This window comes from Siphateles boraxobius, unplaced genomic scaffold (assembly GCF_051911475.1).
Source record: "Siphateles boraxobius isolate OS27281-9 unplaced genomic scaffold, OSU_SipBor_1 46, whole genome shotgun sequence".
NCBI lineage: Eukaryota > Metazoa > Chordata > Actinopteri > Cypriniformes > Leuciscidae > Siphateles > Siphateles boraxobius.
The window spans coordinates 17,517,529-17,542,892 of record NW_027509097.1 but is presented as its reverse complement, the minus strand read 5'-3'; the positions used below and the strand labels follow the sequence as shown (position 1 = coordinate 17,542,892).

Below are 25,364 nucleotides of genomic sequence, written 5' to 3'. Positions count from 1 at the left end.
AGATCGTTACTTCCGATGCTTGCGCCAGCTCATGGGTGACTCGAGAAGAAACAGATCCCTCCTTTGATTGGCCACAAAAGCGCTACGTGGACATCTAGCAGCAACAGGTAGAGCGCGTGACCGTTATCATTTCATTCTGACTGCGGCTGCCAGGACGACAACAGCACTTCACGTCAACGAATTATCGCTCTTCGCAAGGCTCTTATCGCGCAAACATCATCTCGAGTTTGGTGGAAATTTATTTCGAGGTAAGCAAAACTTTTTTCTCCACCCGAAAGCAGGGATGATTGATTGACAGCTTATAAGACAGCAGCGACAACGTGTAGTGACGGTGATGTTGCTCATTTGATTAATCTAGTTTACAAGCATGGCTTAATATGATCAATTTCATTTTCAGTTTTTATTTTTTAACTATTGAACAGAGCAGGTATGAATAAGATGCTACAAATAGGGATAAATATTACACATTATCCAAAAGTTTGTCTTCAAATCTTATGCTAAAACAATTTTAAGCTTATCAAGTATACAGAAAGCACTTGAGACATACTTATTCTTCATATAGGCTAGCAGCAGCATATACTTTTCAGTGTCCACATTATTAAAGCCATTTATACTGATATATGATGTTATTTTTTTTGCATGTTCATTTCCTGTTCAAATCAAATGTGAATTATAATATTCTAGGACCTACACCAGGGTGTGGGGGAGTCAAGTATGAAGTCCAAAGGAAAGGGTTCAAAGCGGGACAGACAGTCTTGGGAAGAGCAGGACGACCCAGACTTTACACTGGAAACAGAGCCAGGTTCCAGCGAGCAGGAGGGTTCAGAGGCGTCCTTGAGGCTGGGTGGGACGTGGAGAACATTGAGGGGCGAGGGGCATGGTCGTACCCGCGTGGGCACGCGCCGCAGGCGGCAGCACGGCAACGCTAAGGAACGCAACGTCCGCAGACTGGAGAGTAACGAGAGAGAGAGGCAGAGGATGCACAAACTCAACAACGCCTTTCAGGCCCTACGGGAGACCATTCCTCATGTCAAAACTGACAAGAAACTTTCAAAGATCGAGACACTCACGCTGGCCAAGAATTACATCAAGGCCTTAACCACCATCATCTTGGGCATGTCGAATGCCTGCCTGCCTCACGCCGAGAGTCACATGGAGACTAACGCCTCCCGGATCCTCCAGTGCTATCAACAGCATCTACAAGAGGAGGGAGAGGAAGACCTGTCCAACTATCTGAGCCACATTCACAGCTTCAGTCAGGGCAGCTAACACACACTGCCCCAGAACAGACTCAGTGAGCGCTAAATGACAGGTGTAAATATGTGCACGCTACATGGATGATGATGAATACCAGCTCTTTAGACTCACGAAAAGCTCCATTCGAGTTTACAAGCTAAAGCTGGTCCATAAATAGGCTCATTTATGTATTCAATATCCACAGTTTATAACAACATGTTGCCCACAAACAATGTGGATGTTATTTGCCATCATCTATGTTAATTCTTAGATAGTGACCCTTTGGATTATGAAGAGACATAATATACTGGTTCTTAATGTAGTTCACCCAAAATGACACAAAAGATGCCCATACTGAAATTGAATGGGGTCCAAAACAACACCGGACCCCCTTATTTTCATTGTATGGACGAATATCTTCTTTTGTGTTCTGCAAAATAGTCATAGAGCTCCAACAGCTTTGAAACAGATGACAGAATTTTCATTTTTGGGTGAACTATCCTTTTATTAGGGTAAGCTTTTCAGATTAAAAATGCAAAGGTCTGGAACAGATTTCATATTTATTGAGAGGACACGAACCATGCACATATGACACTGAGAGGACTCCACTGTCCTTACCCTGTTATTTGTCAACATTTAATAATTTAAAACTATATTATCATTATCATTTTCTTTTTCCAGTAGTTTCTCTCATGTCTGCATATAATTTCTTTATATGTACAGAAGCAACCTTAAATAATGCCCATAAAGGATGTCACACAATAGACGCGGTTTCACATTAGGACCATTATTACTCATAAATAATCCAAATTTATACATCCACATATACAACATAACAGCAGAATTGGAATAAAACGAACTATTCATCCTGATAAAAACTATTTGGAAAGATTTAGTATAAATACTGTTACTTTCTGAAATTTGTGCTGCCTTAAAACAGAATTATACCACATACACGTCTATGAATGAAATATGCAGACATCCTGAGAAAGGAAATGTTTCACAAAATTGACTTCACATTGCTATGCCAAAACTAAATACAGCTAAAGTGTCCAAACTTACACTACCATTCAAAACTTTGGGGTCGGTAGAATTTGTTTTCTATTTTAATATATTTTAAAATGTAATTGATTCCTGTGATGGTGAAGCTGAAGCAGCCATTACTCCAGTCTTCAGTGTCACAAGATCTTTCAGAAATCATTCTTAATATGCTGATTTGGTGCTCAAGTGACATTGTTTCATATTATCAGTGTTGTGCTGCTTAATATTTTGTAGAAACCCTGAAACATATTTCTTTCAGGACTATTTGATGAATAGAAAGTTCAAAAGAACAGCATTTATTTGAAATAGAAATCTTTAGAAAGTCTCTACTCTCTCTTTTGGCCAATTTAATGCATCCTTGCTGAATAAAAACATATATTTAATTCCAAAAAACATCTTATTGACCCCGTACTTTGGAAATGTGGTGTATTTGTACAGTACCACTTGTGCTGTCTCAGCTTTGAGTAAGAACCATAAATAACCAATACTCGATACAAGCAGATGATGAAAGTATTACAGAATCTTTTACGGCACTGGAGCCGAGCTGCAAAATCCCAGTTGTTTGTTTAAAACTGTTTTGTGTGTGATGTTCAATATAAAATGCTTGTAGATTACCTTCAGTAGCTTACACTGTGACATTTTTGTATTTAATGCCCCTGATTTCAAATAAAGAATTCAAAAAATAAAAGCTAATGGCCAATCGTGATGTGACCACAGACAAACATTAAATTGAGATCATCTAGCCAAAAGTGCCATGTTAAAAAACCTAATGACGAATGATGGGAGTTTAAAAAAGGAGAGGGCATTACTGGAAGTGGCCTCATTATCCAAGAGAGCCCTCAAAACAAGAAAAAAAAATAGTTCGAGCTAACTGGAGAATGTGAATTCGAAATACACAGGCATCTACGTGTGCGGGAACTTGAGACAATTTTTTTTTTTGAGTGGAAATGATTAACTCTGCTCTATACAACAGAAGCGCTACAGTAAAGAAACAATTTATGGCTACAGTAGAGATAGTTAGCATTAAGAGCTCAACTGTTTGACTAACAGCCCACTGGGTTTCCGTTCATCTCTGGCTGGCTGGTTTGCAGTGGACTGCATGTTGCCATTCGATTGCTTCCATTGTCAGTCAGGGACGGCATCAGGATACGAGGTGCCTCCATTGCATTTCCTCTAACTGTTATGTGATCCCATCCACCCTGATAGAAACAGATCATTTCTTATTTTCTATCTATTTTGTACTATTAGTGAACACAAAGATGACATCAGCAGTGCTCACCCCAATGCCATAATCCCACGAGTGTCCTTTTGGTTCCATTGGCAGCACCCCCAGCCGGCGACACGCAGTGCCACAGCTCAAACTGTGACTGCCCTGCACCTTATCTGCAATGATCCACACCTTAGGAAAGACACACACATCTGGCATTTAGCAGAGCAGAAAACCTAGAATAGTTAGGCTGCAACAACTAGTTACAAGTAAATGGTCTAGACCTGGTCCAGAGGTCCAACGGACACTTTGCGCACGTTATTGGAGATGTGCTCCCATGATGAGCCCTGAGGGTAACTGGGGGTCACACCATGTCTATACCACAGGTTACCTGCTCATACAAAACCACACATATTATAACTACTATAGCAATTTTTGCCATTTTTATTTGACAGTTTTAAATAAAGATCATGTATAGCACTGCCAATTACTTTAGACTGCACAGTAAGCATGGATTCTTCTAGATTATTTTTTTGGCAATGATGATTATCTATGTGTATCTATGTACTATTATTTTCAGTATTATATTATATTATATTATCATAATAACTATATGCATTACCATTTAAAAGTCTGGGGTCAGTAAATTTAAAAAAAAAAGCTAATAAAAATACAGTAAAAACAGTAATAACGCATTACTTATAATTTAAAGAAGTCTATTCTATATTAATATATATTTTAAAAATGTTATTTATTCCTCTAATGGCAAAGATTTTTTTCATAGAAACCATGATACAATTCTTTCAAGATTATTTGATGAATAGAACATTCAAATGAACAGCATTTATTTGAAGTGGAAATATTTTGTAATGTCATAAATATTGTTGTCAGTTTGTATAAATTTAATGCATCCTTGCTGAATAAAAGTTGAAAGATTTTTTTTTTAAATCTTACTGACTCCCCAATTTTTTTGGTGTGTGTGTGTGTGTGTATATAAATCCTTTATGTATAATGCATAATAAAAGGTATTCATTATATATATATATATATATATATATATATATATATATATATATATATACACACACACACACACACACTAAACAAAATTATAAACCCAACACTTTTGTTTTTGCCCCCATTTTTCATGAGCTGAACTCAAAGATCTAAGACTTTTTCTATGTACACAAAAGGTCTATTTCTCTCAAATATTGTTCACAAATCTGTCTAAATCTGTTAGTGAGCACTTCTCTTTGGCCGAGATAATCCATCCATCTCACAGGTGTGGCATATCAAGATGCTGATTAGACAGCATGATTATTGCACAGGTGTGCCTTAGGCTGGCCACAATAAAAGGCCACTCTAAAATGTGGAGTTTTACTGTATTGGGGGGTCCGGGGGGGGTCCGAAAACCAGTCAGTATCTGGTGTGACCACCATTTGTTTCACGCAGTGCAACACATCTCCTTCGCATAGAGTTGATCAGGTTGTTGATTGTGGCCTGTGGAATGTTGGTCCACTCCTCTTCAGTGGCTGTGCGAAGTTGCTGGATATTGGCAGGACCTGGAACACGCTGTCGTATACACCGATCCAGAGCATCCCAAACATGCTCAATGGGTGACATGTCTGGTGAGTATGCTGGCCATAAAAGAACTGGGATGTTTTCAGCTTCCAGGAACTGTGCACAGATCCTTGCAACATGGGGCCGTGCATTATCATTCTGCAACATGAGGTGATGGTAAAGGATGAATTGCACAACAATGGGCTTCAGGATCTCGTCACGGAATCTCTGTGCATTCAAAATGCCATCAATAAAATGCACCTGTGTTCATTGTCCATAACATATGCCTGCCCATACCATAATCCAACCAACCACCATGGGACACTCGATCCACAACGTTGACATCAGCAAACCACTCGCCCACACGACGCCATACACGCTGTCTGCCATCTGCCCTGTACAGTGAAAACCGGGATTCATCCGTGAAGAGAACACCTCTCCAAAGTGCCAGATGTCATCAAATGTGATCATTTGCCCACTCAAGTTGGTTATGACAATGAACTGCGGTCAGGTCGAGACCACGATGAGGACGACGAACATGCAGATGAGCTTGCCTGAGGCGGTTTCTGACAATTTGTGCAGAAATTCTTTGGTTAATGGTGGTCACACCAGATACTGACTGGTTTTCGGACCCCCCAATACAGTAAAACTGCACATTTTAGAGTGGCCTTTTATTGTGGCCAGCCTAAGGCACACCTATGCAAGAATCATGCTGTCTAATCAGCATCTTGATATGCCTCACCTGTGAGGTGGATGGATTATCTCGGCAAAGGAGAAGTGCTCACTAACACAGATTTAGACAGATTTGTGAACAATATTTGAGAGAAATAGGCTTTTTGTGAAAAGAAAAAGTCTTAGATCTTTGAGTTCAAGTCATAAAAAATGGGGGCAAAAAAAGTGTTGTGTTTATAATTTTGTTCAGTATATATATATATATATATATATATATAACTTAACCAAAGTTTCCTTGTTACATCAGAAATTGATTGTTCGTGTTTTAATGCATTATATTCTCTAAAGGTGTAACAATGAATAGGTAAGTATTAAAAGCCTGGCTTCACAGACAGGGCTTAGATTAAGCCAGGATTAGGCCTAGTTTAACCAGGACATTTAAGTAGCTTTTATAAACGTGCCTTAGAAAATAACATTACTGGTGTGCATCTTCAGACAAAACAATGGCACTGAGATATTTTAAGATATGTCAGTGCAAGTTGCGTTCAGTTAAAACAGCTCAAAAATACATTTTAGTCAGGGACTAGGCTTAAGGCTTAAGCCTTGTCTGTGAAACCAGGGGATAATGTTTCATATCTGTGGTTACAATTATTCAATAGACCATACAATGCATTATAATGTGCATCAAAAGGCATAATTAATGCATTAAAATACTTTTCTGATAAATTGTTACCACTATATTCCAGTCACCACTATAGTATTAACAACTGTTTATAAGTATGATGTGTATAGGTGTACCATTTTCATCCACTGTGTATACAGACGTCCTGCCCACTGACACCTGTTTAAGCTTCTGTCCAGTTGGAGAGGGGATGTGGTACCAGCAATCTCCTGCAAACAGATCAAACCTTTCTAATGCTGCTGCAGAAATACCACAGGCAATGCTATGAAATCAGCATGACAGGAATGACTTGCATTCAAATGTAACATGAGAGAAGTGTATATTGCTGCATATTCATGCGGTTTGTGATAGGTTATTTCCTCACCTGCCAGGTTCTGAGCGGACACAGAGCCCCTATAGAACGCAGAGCCATCCTTAGCGATGGCCCAAACCTGGTGAACGCCACCTATGGAAATCGACTTGAAAGGCTGGTCAGTTCCCACATGCAACCATGAGGACCCCTGCAAGCAAGCCACATCATCAGTCAGGATTACATCATTCTAGGAAACCTCTCACAGTGATAATGCTAAATAACTTTGTACAGTATTTGTACACCATTTGCATGGAAATTACTGAGTGCTAAACCAAATAGTTGTTGTCTAGAAAATCAGGAACTTGGCTCTTACCCCAGGTGTCAGTGAGGTGACACCCAAGCGGCACAAGACGTCTCCTTTGTTGCTGATGGCCCATAATGGCACCTGTTCCACTGTGCTCTTCGGCCCACAAGGCAGGATTGTTATGTCACTCAACGCTATAGGTGGGACTTCCTGCCAGGGGCCGGTTGTTGTGAGTTTACATTTTCTAAGGTGAAAGAAGAACGTATGAGATTCGAATTGAACAAAAATGATTCCTTTACGATTATTTTAGTAATTTTGAGGAAGTTCACCAACCATGAATACTGTAAATATTTCATTATATGCTACTAAACAGAAATACTAAAACAATGTTACATTTTTAAATGTTTTTACTGTCTTTTTTTGTACCATTTATTACTAAAAATAATCTAAACTCAAGCTTTAAAGCAACACTGCAGACACCAAGATATATCAGAGTACATATTTTGCCATTGATTAGTAGCTTCCCTACTTTTGAAAAGTTCCTGTCACCACCTTTTTATCAGTATGATATGTAAAGCCATGCATCCACTGTGTATACAGACAAGATAATCAAATTTAACGATTAAAAAAGTTATTTTAGTAATTTTGAGGAAAATCTCCAACCCCAAATAATTGTTTCTATATATGCTACTAAACAGAATACTAAAACAACACTATTTTTAATTTGCTTTTCTTGATTTTTGTTTTTATTGTCTGTTTCTTTTTGTACCACTCAGTATATAACATTTTTACTAAAAAATAACTAAATTAATTCTTCCAAATTTTTGTACACTGGTTAAAAAAACCAGACCCTTCTCAGTCGCAACTGAGTTGGGGTCTGGGGAAGGTTCATTCACAGCTCATTTCCAAAGGGGCGTCACCAACGGACGTCGCTCAAATGCCTCTGTAGGCAATTGCATAGACCTTAAAACCAATCAGATCGATCGTCATTTTGTAAAGCCCGCCTCAACGTATGTGATTGGTGCCTCGATTTGGAAAGATTGGAAATGAGCTTGAATCGGCTCTTCGCCAGACTAACTTGCAGAGCAAATCTAAATTTGCCGGAAGTTCGTCTGGGTTTTCCCAGGCTAGTACACTGGACTGCACAGGCAAAACGCAGATGTTCCAAAACCTTTAACAGAATATGTCATAAAAATCCTTCACTTACAGTACTTTACAAGTAAATAACAAAAGTTGCACAATTAACAAAAAACTATGTAAGACATTTAAATCGATACATAAAAAATAAATAGATAAAATTCTCAACACTAAGACAATAGATGCCATGATAAAATTCTCAACACTAAGACAATAGATACCATGATAAAATTCTCAACACTAAGACAATAGATACCATGATAAACATGCTATGAAATCCAAATTGACAAATCTTGATTTTTAATGGAATAATGCAATATTTATTATGAATGATTTATCCATGCACATAATAATTTTTTCATTGCCCACATAATCTTTAGTCAAAATAACTCCCTTCCTTCCTGCGACCACATCTTTTCTATTCTCTGATGCGGTCAGTGGCATAAGTGCGGGACAACCTGTCACTCACATGATGTCACAGCAATATCAAATCACAATGCTCAAACAATCCAATCAAGTTCCACCCTACATTTTTTCTTGTTCGTGAAGCCATTTCACTCAGATATACAGTACATCACAGTAGGAAAGAAAAGACTATTACAACTTCATTTTAATGGCGACTTTAAACATTTACTTAAACAGCGCTACATACCTTGCCCAACGCCTGCGGCGAACAAAGTCCTTCAATGTTTTATTTCCGTGGTATGACCTAGAACGGCGAATGTTACATTCACAAAAAAAAAAGGAGTTAGCTCGCTCTCACACGTGATAATACTAAACCTGCTGCGTTTACATGGCCAGGTAGTAAAAGAGACTAGCCAACATAACTTACGCAGGAAAGTCAGCTGCATACTGCCAGCCCTCTCTGTCTGTCCCTCCTGTCACAGCATAGTCAACAGTCCAGTCTGACACCTGCAAAGTATCAACACATACAAACATTTGCTGCTATAAAGCAACCAGACAACATTCCTTGTCAATTTCAATGACAACTTATTATTTAGGTATTGGGAGAAAATGGATAATGGCACAAACCCAAGTCCAGTGGGGGGAGGGTGGTTTAGTGTTGTTTTTAGTGCACTCCTTCAGACCGGAGGCATCGCTCCACATGTAACGGTCAGTAGGAAGACCCCTGGAGGAGAAACAGAGAAGCACAGCAGTGAGCGTACTAAACACTTATGGATTGCAAACATCATGCTCTAGTCTATATTAACCTGTTAGTGTAACCAGAGACAGGATTCCAGCGCTGGTTCTCATAGATGTAAACACTCTTCAGATCTGTCTGTGTGTAGATGTTATCTGTGCTGCTTGTCATACCTGTATGTGTGAGATAAACATGTAATATTACTAAAATACATGAAAAATGATTGGTTTAGAAAGAGAAGTGATGCATTTACCCTGAAAGAAGCCTCCTCCATAGCCTCCTGTGTGGACCCAGGCGGTGTGGTCATAGCCGATCCCCCACACCACACCAAGACTGTTGGACTCAATAACACGCAAATGCCCTCCGACTTGACGCCAGAACCTGTCCATGATAACAAAGATGTTGATTTCCTTTTTTTCTGAGAGCAGTCATTTTTGCCTATTCATGAATGAATTGCTATATGGCAACAGCGAGACAATGGACAAACGTAACAGGTTGATAGATCATTTACACTATTGTTCAAAAATGTGGGGTTAGTAAGATTTTTTTAAAGCAATTAATACTTTTAAATTCGGTAAGGATGCATTAAATTAATCAAAAGTGACAGACTTTTACACTGAGACAAAGGATTTCTACTTAAAATAAATGCTGTTCTTTTTAACTTTCTATTCATCAAATAATACAAAAAAAAAAAACACGTTTTCTACAAAAATATTAATTCAGCAACTTTTATAATGAGAAGCGTTTCATGAGTACCAAACAGACAAACTGATTTCTGAAGGATCATGTGACACTAAAGACTGGAGTAATAATGCTGAAAATTCAGCTTTGCCACCACAGGAATAAATCATGTTTTAAGATGTATATTAATATAAAAATCTTTTAAATTGTAAATGCATAACTGGTGAGCATAAGAAAATCAGTGATTTAAAAAAATCTCAACGATCCCAAACTTTTAAATGGTAGTGTATGATTAATTCTCTTTTGACATCTTCAAAATATGTTTCATCTATGTTCAACATTTAGCAAATGGCTTTTTGTATTTTGTCAAGTGTATTTGATGTGTTTGTAAGGGGATGATGTGGATCTCTGATGTTGTATGATGTTAATGAATTTTCTTTTTCTTTTGTCATAAATTTAGCTTTAAAGTTTAAATCAATTATAATCCTTAAAAGTAGGAATTAAAAAAAAAACATGCAGATGTGGTCCCCTATTTGAAGAATCTCGCATTTACACTTCTGCACATAAAATCAATCCATCATCTGATTCTTACATCTGATCACATGGTGTAGGGTAGGGAGATGCCTCTAGTTCTTTCGTTGGTTCGCTCACAAAGATGTCACCTTTACAGGTGACTGACCAGATGGCTTGTTTTGAGGGAGGGCCCTGAACACCTCTAGAGTCACAGCAGGACACACTGAGCAGAGCCAGCTGATAGGATATACAAACTGTCAGTCAAACAGCAAGGCAATCACAATTTGTTGGAATTAGATTTTTCCAGTAATTCATGCGCTCTCCTCACCCAGTCGTACATCTCCAGCTCTGTGGTAGCAGCCAGGCGGATGGGCCATCTCTGTTTGGTTCGCTCTGCTGTATAGATAGCAAATGTGTGTTTGGAGTCATTCAATACTGGCACCAGGATTGTCACTTCGTTTATGAACACGTGGAGATACTGGACAAGGAATCAAAGCAAAATAGAGGTTGAATTGATCAAATGTGTCAATCTTGAAGTATACTACATGAAATCACTTTACAAGCACAGCTTTCTTTCCTGTGTAGATGCACCACTGTTCAAAAGTTTGAGGTTGGTAGGATTCTTTAATGTTTTTGAAAGAAGTGTAGTACTGCAGGGGGGCGCAGGAGATCAGCAGAATAAATAAATAATCAGAAAATAGTGCGTGAATAGCGGTTGGCACTCTGGCTTTATAAAGCGACATGTTCTTCTTCAGACCATTGACTTGTCTCCGTCTGAACAAACTCGACATAGAAGTTCCTCGCCATAGAAAAGCACCTCTTCAGCGGACAGAAGACGTACAAGAATTAGGCGGCGTCAGAAGAGCTCACTGCAGCCATTGATTATATATTGTTCATCTAAAGCAGGGGTGCCCAATCCTGCTCCTGCCGATCAACTGTCCTGCACAGTTCATCTCCAACCCTAATCAAACACACCTGAAGCAACCAATTAAGGTGTTTAGGATCACTTGAAAATTAAAGGCAGGTGTGTTTGATTTGGGTTGGAGATGAACTGTGCAGCGTGATTTTTTTCCCCAAACCACTTCAGTGGAAATCCCGCCCTGCAGCCGATTTAAAAGTTTTCATTGGTCATGTCAATCACTGTACTGATTGCCTACACCAAACACTGATCCCTAAACCTACCCGTCACTGTAACCTAAACCAATGAAATCGGCTGCAGGGCGGGATTTCCGCTGAAGTGGTTTGGGAAAAAAAATCACGCAACTGTGCAGGACAGTCGATCGGCAGGAGCAGGATTGGGCACCCCTGATCTAAATCATCACTGAAATAATGATTTGTTATTTCAATTAAAAGTTATGTTCTGATCTATTATTCTTTATTACGGTTATATTTTTTAATGATTTTTAAACATTACAAAGTGAAACTATTGCAGGCTTTTTTTAATTAAAAAAATCTTTACGGTATATTCCATATGATTTTTAGCGAAATTAGTTCGAAATTTGTAATTTTTAAAAAGTTTATAGGGGGGTGTGACCAAAAAACTTGCATCCTTACTGAATAAAAGTGTTAATGTCTTAATTTTTTTTTATAAAATCTAAAACCCCAAATTTTTGAACAGTGGTGTATTTCTCATTGAAACATGAAGATGGGTGGCACATATCAAGGGCTTGTACCTTCGCAGCATTCATATTTTTTGAACGTTTTCCCAGAAAAGAAAAAGCATATGTACATTTTAAATAACTACAGGTCCTTCTCAAAAAATTAGCATTTTGTGATAAAGTTCCTTATTTTCCATAATGTTCCATATGATAAAAATTAAACTTTCATATATTTTAAATTCATTGCACACCAACTGAAATATTTCAGGTCTTTTATTGTTTTAATACTGATGATTTTGGCATACAGCTCATGAAAGCCCAAAATTCCTATCTCAAAAAATTAGCATATTTCATCCGACCAATAAAATAAGTGTTTTTAATACAAAAAAAGTCAACCTTCAAATAATTATGTTCAGTTATGCACTCAATACTTGGTCGGGAATCCTTTTGCAGAAATGCCTGCTTCAATGCGGCATGGCATGGAGGCAATCAGCCTGTGGCACTGCTGAGGTGTTATGGAGGCCCAGGATGCTTCGATAGCGGTCTTAAGCTCATCCAGAGTGTTGGGTCTTGCGTCTCTCAACTTTCTCTTCACAATATCCCACAGATTCTCTATGGGGTTCAGGTCAGGAGAGTTGGCAAGCCAATTGAGCACAGTAATACCATGGTCAGTAAACCATTTACCAGTGGTTTTGGCACTGTGAGCAGGTGCCAGGTCGTGCTGAAAAATGAAATCATCTCCATAAAGCTTTTCAGCAGATGGAAGCATGAAGTGCTCCAAAATCTCCCGATAGCTAGCTGCATTGACCCTGCCCTTGATAAAACACAGTGGACCAACACCAGCAGCTGACATGGCACCCCAGACAATCACTGATGGACCCCAGTCTTCCTCCAGACTCTGGCACCTTGATTTCCGAATGACATGCAAAATTTGCTTTCATCCAAAAAAAGTACTTTGGACCACTGAGCAACAGTCCAGTGCTGCTTCTCTGTAGCCCAGGTCAGGCGCTTCTGCCGCTGTTTCTGGTTCAAAAGTGGCTTGACCTGGGGAATGCGGCACCTGTAGCCCATTTCCGGCACACGCCTGTGCACGGTGGCTCTGGATGTTTCTACTCCTGACTCAGTCCACTGCTTCCGCAGGTCCCCCAAGGTCTGGAATCGGTCCTTCTCCACAATCTTCCTCAGGGTCCGGTCACCTCTTCTCGTTGTGCAGCGTTTTTTGCCACACTTTTTCCCTCCCACAGACTTCCCACTGAGGTGCCTAAATACAGCACTCTGGGAACAGCCTATTTGTTCAGAAATGTCTTTCTGTGTCTTACCCTCTTGCTTGAGGGTGTCAATGATGGCCTTCTGGACAGCAGTCAGGTAGCAGTCTTACCCATGATTGCGGTTTTGAGTACTGAAACAGGCTGGGAGTTTTTAAAAGCCTCAGGAATCTTTTGCAGGTGTTTAGAGTTAATTAGTTGATTCAGATGATTAGGTTAATAGCTCATTTAGAGACCCTTTTCATGATATGCAAATTTTTTGAGATAGGAATTTTGGGTTTTCATGAGCTGTATGCCAAAATCATCAGTATTCAAACAATAAAAGACCTGAAATATTTCAGTTGGTGTGCAATGAATCTAAAATATATGAAAGCTTAATTTTTATCATTACATTATGGAAAATAATGAACTTTATTACAATATGCTAATTTTTTGAGAAGGACCTGTATGTGCTAAAATAGATCTTTAAGCAGTACACTGGTCACAATAAATGGCATCAAATTGAATAAACACGGATTTTTATTCCATAAGGGTCTTCTCCTGTATGTAAAATTACCTTCTTCTCATCATTAAAGGTGTAGTAGATAAACAGAATTCCATCCTTGTTGCCCTCTGCTCCTGAGAACTGCTCCAATGCAAACTGAACATCCACCCATTTATGAGGCTTCCAGTCTCGCCACCACTGCATGTTGCCTTTCTTCACCCACACAGACTAGAAAGGACAGGAATCAGGGTGAATTATCAAATGATACATTTTCTAGGGGTAACTATTCAGTTCTACCTAGCTGAGGGCCACTGTGACAGTAACTGACTGCTTTGACTATCAACTATTTTTACTATTCCGACTAACTCTCAGAGCACTTGTATGGACACTTACTGTTGCTATATCAATGACGGTCTAGATATGATCAAAAAAAGATACATGACAAAACTGGTTAGTATTGATGCAAAGATCAGATGAGGTGAACCGTTTGGTGTGTGAGCACTACCTGTTCAATGGCCTGCTCATAATGCATGAAATTCTCCATTTCTCTCTTGGAGCGCTCGCTGAGCTGCTCGAATATCTGTTTACGCCATGCTGCAGTTTGAGCAGGTGTGATGGAGAGAGACATGGCCTGCATGGAGGAGTTCAGGGCTGAGGAGACAATCACGTTTGACACGGTCAGGGACAAAGTGAATCATCCAATTCCATTACACAGATTATACATAAATGACCCAGCTGACCTGTGGATGTAGATGAGTGAAACCAGTTGAGCTGTAAGTGACAGTCGACCAAACATCCCCCGCCACTGACCCAGGCCCATTTTGGATGCTCATCTGGCCCATAAGGCTCCTCTAGGGCCAAGTTATAGGTTGCTACAGAGGACAGGCTGCAGGTTTCAGCTGCGTCTACTCCAGGTCCGGGTGAGAGGTGCGTCTGGGCTTCCTCTAGGTCCACATTGCTCCATTGAGGGTTCAACCCACCTGATTGGCTAGGAGACAGAACCTGGGCTGGGGAAGCCCTGTCCTCTACCTCTTTTTCTGGGTGATCCTCCTCAGGAATAGATGGGCCAGCTGGGGGGACGTCACGACGACTGATCTGGCCTTCACGATCAGACACAAGCTCAGAGATGAAGCTGTCACTGGTCACTTTGGGGATGCGTGGTTTAGGGCTGTCTCCCATTTCAGGAGTTGGGACAACTCCACCCACAGCTTTTTCAGTCTCAGTCTCATTCTCACTCAACACTGATTCCTGGGACTCCAAACGCACCTCACCACCAAAGAAACAACCAGCGCTGCGAGGTGTAGTGACACAGAATGTTAACATGTACAGTACCATAAGTTTGGAATCACTGAGACACGTTTATATAATTGATGCTTTTGTATCATTTGATTGATCAAAAATAGTCAAAAGCATTCAAATAATTGTACATTTTTACCCGTGATGCCAAAGCCCTTTTCAATATCCACCAATCCAGTTTACTAAGAGAACATCTAATGAAATGATCTAATCCTTCTTAATAAAAAAATAAAAAATAAATCTTGCCCCTCTAATAAGAACTCAATGGGGAAACTGTCATTATACCACTTTAAAAAATACCTATAATTTAATGAAAAAAATATAAATATTATTTTTAATTTAAAAAACAATACCTGACATGTAATGAAACATATAAATATTATTTATGTCACATATGACAATACATTGCTATTTAAAAAAGAATACATAACATTTAGTGAAAAAGTTCTGTCATACACTGTATGACAATGCATACTTAATACATTTTCTCTTTCAATTACTGAATTATTGGACTGTAGTTTGATTACCGAAGTCCACTTTCGGTGGTAAAAGACCTAAAAGAAATATCTTTCTCAAGAAATTTGTCAGTTTATTGTTATTTTCAGAGATAAAGGCTGGTCAGTGCTTAAGTGTGCAGTACTGTCTTAAATAAAGAAAGCAAACTGCAAAGTGTACAAACTGCAAATAGTCCTCCTTGAATGATTTACACCACCTGGTGGTGACTTTTTTTAAATGCAACACATTTTGCACAATATACACATGTCTATTCTACACAGGCTAAAGACTGAAGCTAACTAACCTCTGAAGGCTGCTAGCGCTGGCGCTTGAATGGGAACGGTCACTATCTCTGGGTACAGACACAACCTTCCAGGCCTTCCCGCTCAGCTCGCTGGCAGTCACACCCTGACGGAAATACACCGCCCGGTCTTCAAAACCAATACCCCACACCTGAACACAGAGACACATCGGCCTTCAGAGATCTCAGTGTAATGACTGCTGAAATGGGTTCAGCACTTATAATTCTCACTACAAACACATACTCAGATGAATACATGAATATAGCAGAATATCTGTTATTGTAACAGACCAATATTTGTACATTACTGAGTGATATGTTTCCATTTTCATTAATGTGTTCATTTAATCAATACATTGATCCATATTAAAGTTTTTTTATTCTGTTATTTTCTGGCGAATATTGTTATGCTTAATTGGGTTCATGACACGCAAAATAAAATTTGCCTTGGTCTTTGTACCATAAAAACATCCTGCAGGTTTCATTGCTTAAAACTCCAGTGCAAGACATTGATGCACCGTATGTCCCTCCCACTGGCATTCAGTCGATTAACGGCTGACGCTTGCCTACACTGGATGTGAGTGTCATGTTAAAAAACAAACAGAACCAATTATAATCACTGACCCACAGATGTGTTTCTGACATACTCCATGGACTTGAGTCGTGCCGACAACAGGACAAATGGATGAGTGAAAGAACGTTCGTTTTGACGTGTCCAGTTTAAACCGCCCGTTTGTGTCTCTGTACAGACTTCAGAAGGATTCCAGCGTTGAAAACAAGTGGATGTTTGATTTTAATGGCGCCCTGGATAGCATCGGAGTATTATATGTTTGTTCAGAGCTTTTTGTTTAGTAAACGAGGCACAATATAAACTTTTGTTGAAAAATGAAGCAGCCAACTGTACTGGATCTGACAGCAGCTGCATCACAGACCATAAGTCAATTATTCATTATGCTTTATCTGTAAATTATGGCTGGACGTTAACCAATCATAACAGTGGCCTGATAAGCCTTAAAGTCTCTGTGGTGAACATCAAGCTTTTAATGTTGTTTATATGTCTATGTGATGTTTTTAATATGTTTTAAGACAAACCATGTACAAATGCACAAGTCAACACCATTGCTGAGTATTTTCTCCTTTAAACTGCAGTGAACCAAAGACAGTCTCAAAAAAGAGGTTTGAAATCACTGGTGTTTCTGATGTCACAAACTACCTTGTATCCAATTACGTCAACGTTAAATGTGTCATTTTGGTGATCAAGGGATAAAGTTTAGTTTTAAGGGATAAAATTATTGGCTACTGGGGGACTTTAAAGGAGCCGCCCCTTAAAAACAAATAATTTCAGATGCTCAGAATGAGGGTTGAAAATAATACAAAAATAATTATGCATAATATATACATATATATAGCTGACAACGGGCAGTGTGCATTTAAAGCGAGTAAAAGGACTACTTCAAAAAATCGTTTGAATATGCCACATTTATTGCAGCAGCTGGTGCCACTTAGACCATAAACTACAACAGCCACATCCATGACATCACTTCAATTTAGATGAATTTCATGTCATGATGAATTTCATGTCATTTCATGTCATAGGAATTTCATAAATAGGTCACTTTCAAATGAGTGTGAAGTTATCTTTTGCAGCTCAAAATTGTTAAATAAAAATGTATCTCTTTATTTTATCTTAAAAGTTTTTAAAAATATATTTTTATTAACCTTATTATTAAACTAGGATCTGTTTCTATCAGTTTTAATGACAAAAATAAAGGCATAGAACCAGTTTATTTGTAGTGCACTGACAACATAGTTTTATATAATTAGTTTAATAATAAGGTTAATAAAAAAATACAAAAAACTTTAAGATAAATAATGACTGATGATTCCAATGTGTGAAATTTTGAAAATAATTTTTTACCTTAGGAAAACAATTTAGGCCCTTTGCCCTAAGGGCTTGGGCCCTAATAAAAAAAAATCCATGTCATGACCCCTTTAAGGGTGACCCACCCATATGCTTATTCAATGGAAAAAGTACATTAGAGTAAGGAATTAATGAGGTAAACCATAGACAGAACATTAATAATCTCTGACCTGGTCATTGAGACCCACGTTGATCATGACCATCTCTCCAACCATACCTATCCAACCAGAGCCACAAGGATTATGGGAATTCACACCGCGTCTAAACCAGACCTATTAGAAATAAGAAGATGAGGAAAAACAAGCTAAGTAACAACTAAATAAATAATCAAAATATATATATATATATATGTCCAAAACAGTTAAAAATGTGGGGTTGGTAAGATTTTTTAAATGTTTTTGAAAGAAGTCTCTTATGCTCACCATGGCTGCATTTATTTGATTAAAAATACAGCAAAAACACTAATATAGTGAAATATTATTACAACTGTTTCTATTTTTATATACATTTAAAAATTAATTTATTCCTGTGATGGCCAAGCTAATTTTTCAGGAACTATATCTGCAGTCTTCAGTGTCACATGATCCATCAGAAATCATGAGAAACCTTATTATCATCAATGCTGAAATATTTCTGTGGGAACATTGATTTTTATTTCAGGAGTCTTTGGTGAATAAAAAAATTGAAAAGAACAGGATTTATTTGACCTACAAATCTTTCGTAACATTTCGTATAAATGTATTTACTGTCACTCTAGATGTTTAATCTTGATATCTAATATTGAAGATTTTGCTAAATTTGTAGTATGGATAACACAATATGAATGAATAATATACTTTTTATAATAATTAAAAAAAATAATAAGTTGGAAAAAACGAAGCAGATTCACTGGTGGTCTCAGATTTTGGACCCAACTCTATGTGCAAGTGTAACTATATTAAATTAAAATAAGACTTACTTTATGATCTTTAGTGACAGCCCACACTACATTCACACCAACAGATACGTGTACGGCTCCAGCTTCAGGGCTTGGCGACTCCACTGTGACCCATGATGACCCTTTGATTACAATATTATTAAATATAGACAGGGGATAGAAATAGTTTATCTACTCAAAAACATTTATTAAGGTTACAAATAGTAACTTGGCAAAAAGTGAATATACTGCACCATAGCACTCACCATTGAGACAATCTCTGCCGATGCCCTCTCTGACCATCAGATTACCCTCCCACAGGACGGCCCACACCAGGTCACCCGGCCCACAGCTGATCTGCACCACCTCCCCTGGTACGGGCACCTCCTCCCAAAAGGAGCCCTCAGGATTATGGTGATTGATGTCACACCTGAACCACACCTGCTCAAATGTACAAACAAACATTTTGAAATCCCTTTTTGTGGATAAATGGACTTGATTCAACTTTTTATCGGTGTTCCAAGAACCAATAATGCATACTGTAACCTCTGTATAGAATTGAAAAATGATAAAAAAAATTAGAGGAGCACAGGGTGTTGTTGGACATGGGACAGTATGTAAGCCTGGAATGAACTGAGTTCTGACCTTTCCCTGCAGAGAGACCGCCCACAGTGCCAAACATCCTCTGGGCTCCTCGGTGATCTCCCAACCACCACAAGTGATGTCATTAAACGGGTCAGGAAGAGACTCCATCTGGTCCGAGGGGATCTGCTCTCACATATAAAGTTTTTCATCAACGTTAAAGACAGCCAATGAAGATAAGATATATAATTGCTCTCAAAACCTTTGTACTGGTACATACCTTGACCCATGTTTCCTGTGCCTTGTACCTTCTGTATCGTATCCATCTGCGGCGACGCACGCAAGAGTTCCACTTTTTGTCTTTTGTATAAGTGGCTGGAAAATCAATGGCATATGTCCATCCCTGAAAACACACAGAAGATCAGTTATGGCTTAAAGTAAGTGTGAGCTCTTTTTTTAGGTTTGAGGGGGCTTTCAGACTGCCAGTTCAGTTCGAAACACAGTGAAAGCTGTCATGCACATCGCGGTACTGAACCTGAGACTACCTGAAGGTGTTCAGCAAGTAAAACAAAGTGCATGTATTTTAGACAATTTTAATACATTAATTTTAGTGCTGTCAAAGCGATTAATCATGATTAATCGCATCTAACAGAAAATATTTTGTTTACATATGTGTGTATATAAGTATATATATAAATATATATATGTGTGTGTGTGTGTGTACTGTACACACATACACATATATATAAATAAAACAATATATATATACACACACATATATAATGTAAACAAAAACGTTTATGTTAGATATCGATTTGACAGCACTGATTAATTCACAATTCCACCTTATACCACCTTTTACTGTTAGTGATAGAGCACTCAGCCCATATATTGGCTTTCCAATCAAGCATCAAGAAAGAAGAAAAAAGAAAAGAAAGAAAAGGAAAAAGGACGGGGAAAAGAAAAAGGAGTAGCAATGGGAAAAGGAAGGAGAGGGAAAGAAAGAAAAAGTAAAAAAGGAGATGAAAAAAGAAAGGGAGGGGAAAAAAGGAGGGAAAAAAAGAAAAAATCTTTTCAAGAACTGACTGACTACCCCAAAACACTCCAAACTGACATCATTTTGATCATAAGTTTTGTTTGTCTGTATGTGTGATTTGTATACTCTTTGTAAGAATATCACATTTGTAATAAAGAAAAAAAACTATATATATATATATATATATATATATATCTCAGGCTTGTGCACAATTCAGAATTGAATTGAGAATGACTCCTAAATTCTAGGTAGTTCTTGAATTTGAATTGAATTTAAATTGATGTCAAAAACAGGATCTAGAATTACAATTCGAATTTGAATTAAACGAAGCAGAATTGCAATTCAAAACAAATTCTAAGAAATTAATTTAGATATTTTAAGTGAAGTGTTTAACAATGAAGCTTTACAGTATATGTCAGATATGATTGCAGTACATATTCTATAAATGATATTAGTTTGAACTACTTGTACAGATTACATTAACAGGAACTATTTTCCCTCAGCAATGAATGTTAAAAGCTCTAGTCACAGAACAAATAATTGTTTAAGTATAAATAAATAAGTTTGATTTATTGTAATTGTAATTTTGTGGAACATGATAGAACAACATGACTCCCAGAATTAATTTAGTAAATCTTTAGAAGAAAAAACAAAACAATTTTAGGTGGACATTTGTTTAAATATATATATATTAGAACAAAATGTATGCAGGGTTGAGGAATGAGTTAACTGTAAAAAATTATGTTATTGAATTACAAAATGAATGTAATTGTATTTAGTTGTATTACTGAGGTAAAATGTGTAATTCAGTTAGTTACTAATCAAATTAAAAGGAAATTGATTTGCATTGATAAAGTAATCCAAATAAAATAATCCAAACCACATTTATAATGGGTAACTTATAACAGTAAGCAATTACATTTCCAAAGTAACCTTCCTAACGCTGAATGTATGTGAGATTCAACATATTCTTTCTGTTGTGTGACTAGGGTGACCACCCGTCACGCTTTGTGTTGTACCGCACAGCATTTTCACCCCTTGTCCCCCACGTCGCATATTGAGAAAATGTCCCGCATTTTTATCAGTCTGTTTGTTTTTAATTATCATATTAAGAAAATGTGCATGTGTTCTTTTGCCTTTTTAAGAAAGCATTTTATTTATTCTTTTTGCGCCGTAGTTTTTCACCTATATTTAACAGCGCTTCGTCAGAAGTACAAATACAACAGGCGTTTTTAAAATCATATCCAATGGTTGAAAAGAAAGGAGTTAACACGGTCACTAGTAGGTTGTCAATCAAAATGTTGAGCGGTGATTTGTTCATGTGTTCCCTGTCAGAAAACAAATGGATAATTCGGTAAATTAAAATTTTAATTTAACAGAATGTATCAACTTATTGCCTGCTGTAGTTGTTATAATTCACATCCTTTCTAAAAATATGAAAGTGTTTGGTGTAATATATTCTTAATATATAAGGCTGTCAATAAACTAATTTCATGTTGTTTTATATTTTATTTGTTCATTATTTATTTTGTTGGATTTTAGTTGGACTTAGTCAGAACTGTTTCAAAAATAGTGATCTGACTGATGCCTGCTGCCTTGCTCAGTGATGTTGAATTTAAATGGCAAGTAAAATAAAGACATGTTATGTTACATTGTGATGTAATTGTGTTGTCTGGAAGGGACTAAATAACAAAGTATTTTTATCAGCTGAAATGCAGAATACAAATGTTTTTATTAAGTTAAATGGACATTACATAACAGTTTCAGGTTATGTTTTAGTGTTGGTAACATGTCCCACATTTGGTTTGTTTGATGGTGGTTACCCTATGTGCGACTGTGTAGAATTTCTTTGAATTGCCATGAATTTAATTCCACTTCCTGTCATTCCAATTCAAATTCAAATTCAACTTCCTGTGGGGCGGAGTCAATTCAATTCAAATTCCAATTCATGAATTGAATGGAGGCCAATTCTAAAATTCAGATTTTTGCACAAGCCTGATATATATATATATATATATATATATTTATATATATTTATATATATATATATATATAAAACGTATATAATGCATGCATTTTTTCTTTATAAATTAAATCGACAAGGGGGAAGACAGTGGTGTTTTGTCACTCTGTCGAACATAATGCACTAAATTAATAATAATAACAGAAAAAAAAACAATATATTGATATATGCCCAAAAGGCATCAATACTGACCCCTTTTTCAGTGGTCTCTCCTCCAAAGTTTTCATCCATGTACCAGTCCGCCTCCCACTCCCAGTTGTCTGAGGGCAGCTGAAAGTCCCCCAGAGGCTGGTGCTTCAGCCCTGTGACATCACTCCACTGCCAGCGGTCACTGGGCAACAGCCGGTCCGAGAAGCCATCCACGGGGTTCCACCTCTGTGAGGGAACAGGAAACACAGTGAGTCTCATTCACTATCAGGTGCTCTAGGGTCAATGACAAATAAAAGGTGTTCACAATAAAGTCTAGTTTAAAACACATGTGCAAAGTTCAAAGAATATACTCTTTGTATTCCTGTTGGTTTCGAGAAACATTTTTTGCAATTTAAAGACTCTGAAAATGTAATGTGGCGTAAACATCAAATAAAAAGTAATAACATTTTCATATTGGCTACCTTGAATAAATGTGGGTGAAGAAACTGTAATAAAAAAAAAATACATATTTTTTTTCTCAACATATACTTTTATTCAGTAAGGACACTGATCAGAAAGTGACAGTAAAAACATTGAAATGTTACAAAAGATTTCTACTTTTCTTTTGAACTTTCTAGTCATCAAAGAGTCCTGAAAAAAAGTTTCTACAAAATTATTAGGCAGCGCAACTGTTTTCAATGTTTCTTGAAATCAGAATGATTAGAATAATTTCTCAGGAGTCACGTGACACTGAAAACTGGAGTAACGGCTGCTGAAAATAGAGCTTCGAACTCACGGGAATAAAAAACATTTTAAAATACATTAAAAAGTAAACAGTTATTTTAAATTGTAATATTATTTAACAATTTTACTATTTTCGGGATTATAAGACACTTCATTTCAAAAAACATTTTTAAAACACTTACTGACCCCAAACTTTTCAATGGTAGTATGTGTGTGTATCTGCCCATCCATCCATCTATATATCCATCCATCCATCCATCAATATATATATATATATATATATATATATATATATATATACTGTATATATATATAAATATATTGACCTACATGTCAGTCTGTATATTGCTATTGAGCACACCTGGTTTTCATACGTCTCCTCTTGGTAGCGGATGGGCACATCACTGGCATGGACATTCAGGTAGATGTTGTGGTCACATGCGATGCTCCAGCAGCACTGCTGCACAGCTGTGATGCGCTTGAACTCCAAGTGGGCATCACGGCAATATTCCCACTGCTGTCCAGCTGTGGAAAGGCAATAAACCCTCCCGTACACATCAACAGCCCACAGGAGGGAGCTAGGCATGATGCACCCTGCTGCAACAGACAAGAGAAAGAGATCTGCAGATTAACAAACACCTCAGCATCAGTTTGTGGCAACAAAAAGTGTTTAGTATGAAACAAGAACTCTAAGTAAATTACTCTCAAATGAAGCAGAATTTCCTCCCTAGTCTTTCCTCTGCTCTGAAAGCAGATCTGCAGTCAACTGATTCTCATTACTGATCTGCAAGCTGCCAAAACACTGAAGGAGACCTGTTGAACACTGTTATTTTGTTGCCTCCTAAGCTATAAATGAAACCCAAGATCCCAGCAATACACAATAAACTCCATAAAGCTCAAATTAAATCACAGACCAATCTTACAAAATGTGGTGGTATGGTCCAAAGCATGTAGTATTATATATTGAAATGGAACTGAATGATTGCCATATATAATTACTATATCAACATAGTACAAAATTCAATCATATTAGTACAGTAACTGAGTAAGTAGTAATTTGTCAGATCCTATGGTAAAAATGTAATTATGAAACCGTGTAAAAAATGGTAAAACCATTATATTCTTGTACTTTATTTGTTAGTTAAGTTCAATATGTTAAAAAACGATAATGAAGCAAATTATCTAATGAGGAACAATAAGATATTGAGAGTTCATGTTGTTGAGCGCTTGTTTGTTGATGCAGGTTACGTTAACGTAATACCGGTTACTAGCACGCTAGCTAGCAATGACAGCACATAAGAGATAAACATGTAGAGTAACGTTACTTCACAACAACATATTATATGGGGGAAAACAAGAATACAACTTGGATACAGTCAGAAGAGAAACATATTGAAACGAACGACTGCACCTGCCTGTCTTCCGCAGTGACAGGTTCATGTAACATTAGAATAGGGATGTACATATCCTAACAGTTTTGCATTCAGTGTAGGTGACAGTATATCAGCTGCTGTCCAGCGTAACGTTACATACCTTATCTGTGTCAGGGTGTAAGCACTGTGCTTATGTTGTCATTTTGAGACCATTCAGCTTTGCGAAATCGGTTTGTGATTTGCCCGATGTGTAGACTCAGAGATCCCAAACAGGAAGTGGTAAGAATTGTGTTGTGTTGCACTGGGTTGTTGGCCCGGCAGGGGATGCCATTAACTCATGTTCAAAGATGATGGGATGGTTAAGGTGGTTACTGAGGCTCCCTCAAAGCGTAACGTTACACCACCTCATAAACCTCTAAATGTAAACACGTAGAAGATATAAGTCCCCGTCACAACAGAATGTTGCGAGGCAACAAAAGTAACTATCGGTTGGTGCGCAGAGATAAGCTATTAGGCCTTATAAAATAAATAAATAAAAGATATATATATATATATATATATATATATATATATATATATATATATAGTCAGATTTTAACTCTAGTATATATATATATATATTTGTGTGTGTGCTGAAGGTCTGATTAACAGAAACATCCTACACAAATGTAGCTGTACTCTTTTTAGTCTCAGCCTTGACTGCAGCACTGAAGGAAAAGGGCAAAATTAAATAAC

General features: G+C 37.5%; 2 protein-coding genes across 5 annotated transcripts; one reads left to right on the top strand and one right to left on the bottom strand.

Moving 5' to 3' along the window:
• Positions 1-2,965, top strand: bhlha15 (basic helix-loop-helix family, member a15). The gene is made up of 2 exons (XM_077201150.1): positions 1-248; positions 685-2,965. The coding sequence occupies exon 2, from the start codon at positions 715-717 to the stop codon at positions 1,267-1,269; it is 555 nt and encodes a 184-aa protein (XP_077057265.1). The 5' UTR covers positions 1-248; positions 685-714; the 3' UTR covers positions 1,270-2,965.
• Positions 1,780-25,085, bottom strand: tecpr1a (tectonin beta-propeller repeat containing 1a). 4 transcript variants are annotated; one of them, XM_077201123.1, is made up of 26 exons: positions 24,790-24,916; positions 23,618-23,853; positions 22,576-22,758; positions 19,605-19,727; positions 19,388-19,510; positions 19,009-19,183; positions 18,785-18,885; positions 17,997-18,098; positions 15,909-16,057; positions 14,554-15,104; positions 14,319-14,464; positions 14,207-14,227; positions 13,886-14,041; positions 10,795-10,944; positions 10,546-10,703; positions 9,526-9,653; positions 9,343-9,445; positions 9,164-9,260; positions 8,964-9,043; positions 8,784-8,840; positions 7,064-7,238; positions 6,763-6,898; positions 6,515-6,607; positions 3,769-3,875; positions 3,557-3,676; positions 1,780-3,476 (listed from the first exon to the last, which is right to left on the bottom strand). In XM_077201123.1, exons 2-26 carry the CDS (start codon positions 23,840-23,842, stop codon positions 3,321-3,323), a joined length of 3,615 nt encoding a protein of 1,204 aa, XP_077057238.1. In that variant the 5' UTR covers positions 23,843-23,853; positions 24,790-24,916; the 3' UTR covers positions 1,780-3,320. The 4 variants fall into 4 exon arrangements, with proteins under 4 accessions (XP_077057238.1, XP_077057239.1, XP_077057240.1 ...); XM_077201124.1 differs by having other exon boundaries at positions 23,618-23,850; positions 24,790-24,885; XM_077201125.1 differs by lacking the exon at positions 14,207-14,227 and having other exon boundaries at positions 24,790-25,085.
• Positions 25,086-25,364: the final 279 nt, after the last annotated feature.